Source organism: Sinocyclocheilus anshuiensis, unplaced genomic scaffold (genome assembly GCF_001515605.1).
Source record: "Sinocyclocheilus anshuiensis isolate Anshui unplaced genomic scaffold, SAMN03320099.WGS_v1.1 scaffold983, whole genome shotgun sequence".
NCBI classification, from domain to species: domain Eukaryota; kingdom Metazoa; phylum Chordata; class Actinopteri; order Cypriniformes; family Cyprinidae; genus Sinocyclocheilus; species Sinocyclocheilus anshuiensis.
Window position 1 is genome coordinate 776,787 of NW_015546086.1, and position 11,509 is coordinate 788,295.

Here is an 11,509-nt window from a genome sequence, read left to right on the forward strand (position 1 = left end):
GTGAGGGAGGAGGAGGCAGCGTAATCGGCTTCGGGCAAAGAAAGTTGCCCTCAGCGAATTTGTGACCTCCACATGCACCTCCGGGAAAAATGGCACTGAGGCGGGTTGCAGCTGTGAGTCGCACTCCAGGAACCAATCGTCCAGCCGAGAACACTCTGGGTTGGGTGGAGGCTTCCACTCAAGCACAATGTTCTCGGCTGCCCGGGAAAGCATAGCAGACAGTTCAGTCTGAAGCGCCTGCTGCGATCGACATCTAATCCTCCTCCGGAGCCCCAAACAAAACTGTAGGACCGCTGTGAGATGTCTCGACAATCTCCTTCAGGAGCTCGATGGCATGCAACGTCGTGGAGGAGTGGGAGGTCCGTGAGGACTGGCCTGGCAGAAGAGCTCCCACTGTAACCCTCAGATCTCCCTGCGAGGACTTCTGCTTCCCAGAAGTCCCAGGCCGGGGAGCAGCTGAGGGGACTTCCCCCCTCATGAGGAGGGAGAGTTGCGATTTCAACATTGCCATGGACATGCGCTCACAATGAGTGCATGAACCATGCATGAATGAAGTCTCAGCATGCTTACGGCCCTGACATGTAAGACAACAATCATGGCCATTAGAGCGGGTCAGGAAACAACTGCATCCAGAAACGCATGGACGAAGAGACACTCTCGTCCGTGTAGCTCTTTTAGGGAAACTGCTCTTTTATGCCAAAGCGCCCAGAGGGGAATTAGCCCTTAACCAGCACTTAACCATGCTATTACCGCGAAACACAGCTGAATGCGCCGTAAACAGAAGTATCCAGCGAAGATCATTTCCCGCAGGTGTTTAGAGAAAACGAGTAGCACATACAGCAGCAACTGTTTGGCTCCAAAGCAAAAATCTGAATGAGTGGATGCATGCTGCCCTCTTATATGCCCGTGTGTACGGGGGAGTGGCTAGGCATGCAAATTCCACTCGCCAATGTTCATTGGCCTGTTTTTTACTACCCAGAGGTGATTGGGGCTCCCAAGGGAAACCCCATACGTCAGCATCGATGTAACGTCGAAAGTGACTGACTGAAGGGGAACAGACATTAGATGGACATTTTTAACTGCTCATAAATTCAAAATTTTAGTTTGTTAGCTTTGAGGTCATCTACATGAGGTCAAACCTCTTATCATACTTTTACAAAGAGTATTTATTATGTAAATTCTATACTTTGAAAGAATATAGGCCTACTTCACCCAAAAATGAAAATTACCCTACGTTATCTGCTGGACGCCACTCTCTCATGTATGCGCATACGACAGTTAATGGAAGCTAGAGATTACAGTTTATAAAGTTGTAAATATGGATATTTTTCTTATACAAATGCATAACCCCAATGCCTAGTGTATTGTCCCTGTTAAATAAATAATACAAAAAAAATTAATAAGTAGACAAAATTCAGTTTTCGCAGATAGACACATTTAAAATATGTTCATCATCTGGAAAATTTAAGAAAAATATTGATGGCTCATCCGGCACTACATAGATTTCATAGAGATCACCTGCAACCAATTATCAAGTAGCAAACCATGTTCATGGCTGTGAATAAAAAATTAATTAATTAATAAATAAAATTAACATGCCCTCCAAACCTCCTCTCCCAATAGAAATTACACCAAGAAATTAAAACTTAGGAGCCCTAAGGACCCTTAGGAAGCCGAGGTACAAAAGACACACTTGTGCTTCCTCAGGGCCTTGGATGACTAATATACAAATTTTACCAACCTTATTTGAATATTGTTTACTGACCTTATTTAATGACTGCTTTCTCACAGACAAAAAAAAACACATAAATAAATAATGCTGTTTTCACCCATTAACTGTAAAAACAATGTCTTAATGGGGTTTAATTAATTTCGAATAAGGTCTTTGAAATGACATAAGTGTTAATTCAATTGCTGAACAGTAATCACACTTTGGTTGTAACAAAGTGTAATTTTAACTACATTTTAGTCTGAATAAATAAACATAATAAGAATGCAGAACTTTAAATAGAATGAAAATATTTAATTTCATACCACTAAAACTTATTCACACAAATAGTCACAATCACATATAAAATTGCATTCAGTGTCTGATTGTGTGAAGTGCATGAAATGTTCCTTACACTGAATTACTATCAGTCTACACTTGGGACAGGAAGTGAGAACAAACAGGGGGTAAAAAATGTATTAATTAATTTATTTATTAATTAACGAGGCATCTATTACAAAGTAAATAGGTGTCTAAAATGCACTGCCTTGAGTTATGACATTATTTTCAACATCCTAAAAGCAACCAACAAGACACTCTCTGTAAATAACCATAACCACAGAGATGTTACAGAGAAAACCAGTAATTATTTCTGAGAGTTGCAATAGCACACAGTCACTGAAAATAATCATATTTATACCATGGCTCAAATAAGCAATGGTTTGTGTAAAAAGACTGGCAATGAAACCCAAACTGATTTTAAGAAGCTGTGATGCTAAATTATTTGTTTCTTACATACTGCCATCCATCCTATTGATCAATCATCTTCCTAACAGTATTTTAAAAGAAAGTCCAGCTGCATCTCGAGTTTTTCAATATAAATGAACACAAATGACCAGATGAGTTATAATTACTAATAGCATGGTGCTGATGGGATGTACTGTACTACAACCGGGAAGTAAAGACAGCTCTGATATAAACTGAGGTAAATTGCTACATACAGTACATTTTGGCAAGCGTATGTTCTGGAATCTGTCACTGATTGCAGCCACCAATATACACTACTCCCAACTGAGTGCACCCATTGTTGTGACTCTAATCTGTCTTGTTATAGGCCATTAAAGTATAGTGAACTCTAATTTTGCCAATGACTTTGTGTCTATGGAAACACGCACTTCATATACCACTCAGCAGAGAGTTCCAATGAAAGACTGTGCTTTCATTGAATCCTTTTTGTTTCTCTTGTAATATCTGGTTCAGAAAGTAACATTAAAATAGTATTAAAAAAAGGATTTGCATGATTTTGTCAATGTCTGCTTCCAGCAATGATCCATCAAGTACAAATAGTTTATCATAAAATTGCTGGATGCACAATGGCATAAATATATATTAGACATATAAATGTTTATAGTTCTTGTAGACAACACTCTTGACAGTGAGTGAATAGATAGCAGGTGTGTTGTTACATGTATCATCAAGTATATGACCTTTGGGGCCCTTTCATTTTGTGGTTTTATTTTGTGTTTTGTGACCTTAACTAAATTAATATACACTCAAACTCATAAATACTGCACATAAAAGTAATATTCAAAAAAGTATAGTGACAGTAGTTATAATTTGGTATTATCAAATAGCTTCTAATTAACTTGTTAAGGTTACATTCATACTCACTAGAGAAATTAGTCATTTGCAGGGACAAACAAATATCTTGCATAACTAGCTGCAGTCTCATAATCAAGATCCCATGCCATATTGTTTTAGATTTCCACTCAGACTAGCTATCTCAGTGCCAGCTCTTTCTTTAGGCTGTTTCAGAACAGCTCGTAAACACGTCTGCAACATTTACATGCCGATAGAATTAAAGCAATGCCACAATCTGTACGGAATAAACAGACTATGTTAAGACCCTAGTTAATCTGTATATCTCTTGTTTATAACACCATGCATGATTTGTATCAGTCTTGTGTCTATCATTAAATATGAGTCAAATGTAAGAGCATAGGGCATATTTCAGAAAACTGGTGACTTCCAGTCACATAATTGGTGGCACCAAAACATTTTTATAGTCTGGACTGACTCGCCATGCTTAGATTTTCATACTGCTCCTATCTTTAAACTGTCATTCTAAAGGTGAACAGCATCCTCTACTGCCAAATACAGCATGAACTCAGTTTTAACTTAAAAACTTCAGGCAACTATAGATGCCTTCTCTAGTCACGACAGCCCTAAGGAGAGATATAAATGTCAGTTGAAAATTCAAGCATGCAAGAAACAGTGAAAAACAAACCTTAGCTAGAACAAGTAACTTTAAAGATGATGTAAATAATTACATATGGTTCCTGGCATTGCACTGACCTGTAATAATGTTGTCAAGAAGAGTTGTGGGCATGCAGAAAATCCCAACAAGAAGGTCACTGATAGCGAGGTTGAGGATGAAAAGGTTGGTGACGGTGCGCATGTTTTTGCTCTGTAACACAATTAAACACACCACTCCATTTCCAACCATGCAGACCAGGAATATGAGCAGGTAGGAAATTATGAAGACTGCTGCTACAGATGGCTGATGCAGGTAATATCCAACGTATGTAACATTGTTCTGAGGTAAGAAGAATTCATTGGAGCCATTGACAAAAGTCCAGTTACCATCATCCACAAGGGTAATGTTCAGGTCCAGTGTTTCATTCATTTTAGATCTGAGGATAACAGAATAGAGTTGAGAGATGGGCTTTATTCCTACTGTTCTCCTCAGTCAATATCAAGCCTTGTCTTTCTCTTATTGTCTTTCCCTTTTTTGCTTTCAACCTCTATCACTTGCAGCTGCTACTAAACAATTCTGTTTATCTACTTATCTCACCCACTTCCAGATGTGCAGTTATAACTGTGCATACTGTATGCAAATGATTAATGACAAAAAACACCCTACCATTAGCCTACTTTTCATAAAGTGGCTTGCAGTTATCTACACTGTGCGATCATGTTTGCCGTTCGTAATCACTCAAAAATGATAAGAGCGTAGACATGTCAAATAAATGCATTGCAATGGATGACTTTGACTCTGGTTTAATGTAATCTGAATCATTTTAGTGGCTATGAAGATGAGTTCATTTGTGATACACAATTAACTAAGTCAGAGATCCAGTTGTGAGATAAAGACCGGATCAAATCTTCATAGGTCAATGCTGCCTGTCGCTTACTGTTTTAATATGGCATGTGAATGAAGTTTCTTTTTTTATTTGTTAATAAAATCGTCACATATGATTTTATTAACAAATAATTCTCAACATCAAATCTCACAGATGTTAATATGTATAATAAATAGTACATAGATACATACACACACATGTATATGTATATATATATATATATATATATATATATATATATATCATAACATTAAATGAAAATAATATTAAAATAATTCACTGAAACACCTTGTATATGTATATGTAAATATACCTAATAAATATATATAAAGGGTTGTATCAGAAAATCATAACTCATATTACATCTCCCAGAAAATGAATGTAAAAATGTAAATTTCTCAGTAAAGTATGTTTAAATACTAAATTGCCCAACAGCGGCTAGAGCTAGTCTATTAATAATATGCATACCTCCACTGATATTATGTACTGTATCTCAGTCATTTGTGCCACAACATTGCACATTGTGCCATTAACCCTTTTTAAATATATTAACAAATAAAACACAGAGTACTTCTTGTAGCCAAACATACAGTATTACAATAATACAATCTTTCTTACCTTTTTTTACACCCAGTTTCTCTATAGTAGCCTACTACCTGTTCCCAGGTAAAAACGAACACCTCCTTGTTCGCCTGTTCCTCCACGGAGAGACATAAGGAGACTTTGGACTGCTTAAATGTGTAACAACTAAATTATTGTTTACAGATGATTTCCATTTCTTCTTAACGCGAACTCCGGCATATGCGTGTCATAATTTGTAGTTTCAACATGTTTTCCGTGCAAAGCGAAGCTGGCAGTGTCGGTTCCACTCTTCTGCGGAGTGTCAGTGAACAATGAGCAGGCACGAGAGAGGGAGAGAGAACTGAGAATTGACACTGGCGGAGTGATGATGCGCTTTTAAGCGACAGAGCGCACGCGGGGATGAACACAGCGTTGAATTGTGCTCTGAGTCTGGGCACTACTTAGGCTACGTCCAGTGTGATTTTCAGCTCCGGACTACTGGACATTGAAAACATCACCACCAAAAGGTAAACAGTTAAGCACAAAGTATTTTATTTTATTTTTTTTGTATATTTTTTGCACTGTTTACATTTGTTTTGAAGCTGAGGTTATTGCTATATTTAATCAGGACGCGTTATTTGGCACAATCGATTTTAATTTAATGTACAACTGTGTTACTGCTCATCTAGGTTGTTTATAATGATGTTTTGTTGTCACCATTCTGGTATCATATTTATTTTTACATACCTAAGCGTACGTTAACAGTAGCCTAGGCTAATTTCAGCAATAGGGGGCACCATTCACTACTGTATGTGAACAGAACACCCATTCCCACAAGTTTCCTCGATAGTTTAAAGAGATAGTTCACTTAAAAAAAAAAAAATCTGTCATTATTTACCTACCTTCATGTTTCCCTAAATCAGTATGAGTTTCTTTCTTCCATTGAGCACGAAAGAAAATGTTTAGTAGAATGATAGGGACAGGTAGCTTCAGTCTCCATTCACTTTCACTGGATCTTTTTTCATACAATGAAAGTGAATGGTAACTGAGATTATCATTCTGTCTAACATCTGCTTTTGCGGTCCAGAGAAAGAAAAAAATATATAACAATAATAATAATAATCAGATAGGTTTGGTCTACATGAAGGAGAGTATTCATCTCATCTTCTTCCGCTTATCCGAGGCCGGGTCGCGGGGGCAGTAGTTTGAGCAGAGCCCCCCAGACTTCCCTCTCCCTGCACACCTCCTCCAGCTCCTCTGGGGGAACCCCAAGGCGTTCCCAGGCCAGCTGGGAGACATAGAAGTTTTAAGTATTCAGTTTTGAGTAAACTATTAATTTTAAGGGAAAAGTAATAAACTGTAAAATAATAGTTTAAATAATAAATAGTTCTCAGTGAATGGAGGTATAGAATGTGCAATAGATATATAAATAATGGGACCAAAACACAAAACAGTGCAAGATCATTCACAGTCTGAAAGGAACTGATGTGGATAGTGGTGACTAGTAAGAGTCTGAGAGATGAGACTAAATGAAAGTTTAGCGTGAGCACTCTCTGTCAGTGCAGTGAAATCAACTGGAATATATAATTTTTATTTTATTTTATTTTTTCAAAAAGATTCTGCTTGATTTTACAGTACAGGTGCATCTCAATAAATTAGGGATTTGTGATTGTGAAATGTGATTATTTTAAAGGGGGTTGATTCTTTTCTATACCCGCTGTACTTTGGTAATGTACTGCTACACGCATGCCTATAAAAGATACCCTTTGGCCACAGAAAAAAATGGCACTAAAAATCACCCCACCCCTCGCTCCTCTAATATAGGTATTACTGCATGCACAATCCTTTAAATGACTCACTGTAACGAATCAGTCCACTGAAGGCGAGCGTAGTGAGAACCCAAGTGCAGTTTTATTTACAGTGTGATCCAAACGCACCATTCACTACTGTATGTGAACAGAACACCCATTCCCACAAGTTTCCTCGATAGTTTAAAGAGATAGTTCACTTAAAAAAAAAAAAATCTGTCATTATTTACCTACCTTCATGTTTCCCTAAATCAGTATGAGTTTCTTTCTTCCATTGAGCACGAAAGAAAATGTTTAGTAGAATGATAGGGACAGGTAGCTTCAGTCTCCATTCACTTTCACTGGATCTTTTTTCATACAATGAAAGTGAATGGTAACTGAGATTATCATTCTGTCTAACATCTGCTTTTGCGGTCCAGAGAAAGAAAAAAATATATAACAATAATAATAATAATCAGATAGGTTTGGTCTACATGAAGGAGAGTATTCATCTCATCTTCTTCCGCTTATCCGAGGCCGGGTCGCGGGGGCAGTAGTTTGAGCAGAGCCCCCCAGACTTCCCTCTCCCTGCACACCTCCTCCAGCTCCTCTGGGGGAACCCCAAGGCGTTCCCAGGCCAGCTGGGAGACATAGAAGTTTTAAGTATTCAGTTTTGAGTAAACTATTAATTTTAAGGGAAAAGTAATAAACTGTAAAATAATAGTTTAAATAATAAATAGTTCTCAGTGAATGGAGGTATAGAATGTGCAATAGATATATAAATAATGGGACCAAAACACAAAACAGTGCAAGATCATTCACAGTCTGAAAGGAACTGATGTGGATAGTGGTGACTAGTAAGAGTCTGAGAGATGAGACTAAATGAAAGTTTAGCGTGAGCACTCTCTGTCAGTGCAGTGAAATCAACTGGAAATTGTTTTCAAGGCAGGGAGAGAGACAGACACATCAGTTCTTTGGTAGCTCTCCCTGGGGATTATTTCTGTACATATAATATTACTGTTAATATTAAAAGCTGTCTGAACATTATTCTTATGATTTTAGATTTAGTTGATTTAGGTGCTTAAAACAAACTCTTGAGAAAACTGGTAACAATTCTCATTCTCATTTAGCCTATAGTCATAGACTTTATTCTTTATTTTGTGTTTAGCCATGTTACCATGTCCACTTGTTACTATGGTATTTTTGGTTCATAGACACGTTAATGTTGAGGGGCGGGGGAAAAAACATTAACCTAAAAATGGTAGCATCTAAATTAATATTATTAATAACATCACTGAACCAACATACATCAACACATCAATTTACACCAACAAAAAAAAATTATGACTTAATTCAGACAAAAATAGCTCTTTAAGGAAACAATTGCATGGTTACCATTTTTACAGTGTACAAAATAATCTAAAGGAGTGAATAGACTTCCATTATACTGTATGTACAACAGTATAAATCTCATCTGTATCGTTTCTAGGACTTACGTTTTATCCTAGAGTTGCAAATGAAAGTTCAGGAGGATCATGTATTCAGTGTATATACTAATACTTGCCTATATGGAGTAATATGATAATATGAAAACATGAATAACTAATTTATTCAGGGCTACAGGTAAAGCGATTGTGCATGCAGTAATACCTATATTAGAGGAGCGAGGGGTGGGGTGATTTTAAGTGCCATTTTTTTCTGTGGCCAAAGGGTGTCTTTTATAGGCATGTGTGTAGCAGAACATTACCAAAGTACAGCGGGTATAGAAAAGAATCAACCCCCTTTAAAATAATCACATTTTGTTGCTTTGCAGCCTGAAATGAAGACGGACACAGTTTTTGTTTTATCCAGTTATATTTACTCAATGCAACTTATAACATCCAAGTGCAAGATATAACACCAACATGTCAGAAAAAAAGAACAGAATCACTGATTTGTAAAAAGGATCACTCGCCTCCTAAAAATGACTTGTAAACTCAGTCAGGTGTAGCTAATCACCTTCTCAATGGCACACAAAGCCATTTGACTTTCAACTGTTCAACAACCATTGTAGAATTAAAAACAGGGTCATTTTGTTGTGAAATGGGAGAGATAAGCATAGTTTAGAATCTGCAGTGAGTCTGACCAACTAATCTTTTCTGATGCAGTGGTGTGTATGGTCATGCATCTCAAAGAGGTTAGAATAACAGTTTAACAGCGTGTAAAATGAAACTGTGATTAGAGATTTAAAAATATTCATGTAACTCTTGATGTACTGCATGTTTGGGGAAAATAATGCAAAATTGCAAGAATTTACATTTTTTTTAATACATTTTGAATGAGTGTATGCTGCTTCCTCTAAGGCTTCTGATTGGTCAATAGGTTTGTCACAGTGTTGAACAGCAGCTATGAACAATGTACACATGAAAAGATACTTAAAGGGGTCATATAATGCTACATGCACTTTTACAAGTTGTTTGAACTGAAATACTGGGGTTCTTCAGAAACCTTTTTGAGAACATCTAGGCACTCTTTCTCTGAGGAACTAAAGACATAAAGGTAATTATGCCCCTATTATGCCTCTTTTTACAAGATGTAAATTAAGTATGTATGTGAAGTTTTAGCTCAAAATGCCCCACAGATAATTTTTTTATAGCTTGTTGAAATTGCCACTTTTAGGGTATGAGCCAAAACGTGCTGTTTTTGTGTATGTCCATTTAAATGCAAATTCAAGCGATCGACTTCACATTGCTTTCATATGCAATTTTTTTAACTACCACATTCCTATTTATGATCATTCTAGCACATGAAGGCAGCATCAGTGAAAACAGGCAGAGACAATGGTAGCTTTAGCTTTAGTTAATTGATCCCTCTTTCAGAAGCAACCTTTGCATAACTCCAGCACTGAATTGACCCTCGTTTGTGAGGCAGTCTGGCGTAAAATGATTGGCACAAACATATAGGACTTTAGCATTTTTTTTCCAGGACATTTCCTTCGAAAATGTAAAGTAACCACCATGTCCTCAGCGGCTCAGATGTAGGGAGTCTATGGAGAGTCCTATGTTCACCTTTAAGGGTTCTTCCAGTAACCCCATCATAAAGGCAAAGGTTTGAATCACAGATATCTACATTATGAGAACCCCCAAATGGTGCTTTGAATTCTGCAGTCTTTTGTCATGAGCTGCATATATCCATTTATGTTGTATGTTTGTGGGTGTGTATGATAAGCTATTTAAGTGCTAGTTGAGCATTACTGTTCTTAAAGGGAAAGTTCACCCAAAAATAAAAAAATGCCCCATGATTTACTCACCCTCAAGCCATCCTATGGTGTATATGACTTTTTTTCTTTCAGACGAATACAGTCGGAGTTATATTTAAAAAATGTCCTGGCTCTTCCAAGCTCAAGGGCTGCTGGGGATGCTGGATTTTGGAGCAGCTGAATATATCAATTTCTTCCAGATATTCTAAATAAAATATATTTTATATAGAAAATGTTTACTAAAAGATTTAAATTGCACACAAATTCAGGTTCACACACACAAAGGAATAAGAGAAATCTGAGAAGAGAACATGAAGATGCTCTGCTGAAGCAAAACAGGGTGGCTGGTCAGCAGTGTGTTCTTTCAGCTTTTCCAGAAAGACCACTGCATCAGCAAAAAGCATCTGTTATGTGCAAATGTATTCAAAACCGATGCACCTGCACCGACTATCTGGCCTCTTTCTTCCCATGAGTTGCTTTTATTTTATTTATTTATTTATTTATTTTTAAATGATGTGTGAGCATGCTAATTATCAGAGCTCTTTTACAGCTGAAATACTGTTAATTGGCAGTCAACCTGAAATGACACTTGCATGTGCATTTGGTCTTAGACGAGTTAAACTTCTGTTTCATGTGCTGTTTATATTGTTTTTACAAACAAGGTTAATTGCTTTAATTGCAAACAATAAAAATTATTTGCATCTTTTTTTTCTATTGCATTTTTTGTATTGTATGAATGGTGATTTGTATTGCACTGAAAAAAAAAACTGGATCCTGTCTATATTATCTCATAAATTTCAGCTTCCAACCACCAATTTATCAATCATGGAATGAGTCGCATTATCCAGTGGAGGTTAAGGGCAACCATTCTAGCTAAAAATATTAGTAGCTGTAGATGAGTGTTATTACTAACACATAATCATATTTTTTACATGTTTAAAAACATGGATTTAATGTTGAATGAAATTTGAGCATTATGTTGTCTCTGCTTTCACAAAGCACATTTTTAGTATTGTTGCATCAAACCAGACCTGTCAGACCTGTGGCCTAGTGGTTAAATGCATGCTCTGAG

The 11,509-nt window shown here is 36.9% G+C and overlaps 1 protein-coding gene across 1 annotated transcript in view; it reads right to left on the reverse strand.

The window, feature by feature from the left end:
* The window catches only part of LOC107700061 (neuropeptide FF receptor 2-like), a 23,803-nt gene extending 18,258 nt beyond the window's left edge, over positions 1-5,545 (reverse strand). Inside the window, exons 1-2 of the mRNA XM_016501569.1 lie at positions 5,470-5,545; positions 4,064-4,401 (exon numbers count right to left, since the gene is read on the reverse strand). Of these exons, the coding sequence (XP_016357055.1) occupies positions 4,064-4,394 (331 nt within the window). The 5' untranslated portion in view covers positions 4,395-4,401; positions 5,470-5,545. The remainder of the gene's footprint in view (positions 1-4,063; positions 4,402-5,469) is intronic.
* Between the last annotated feature and the right edge of the window lie 5,964 nt (positions 5,546-11,509).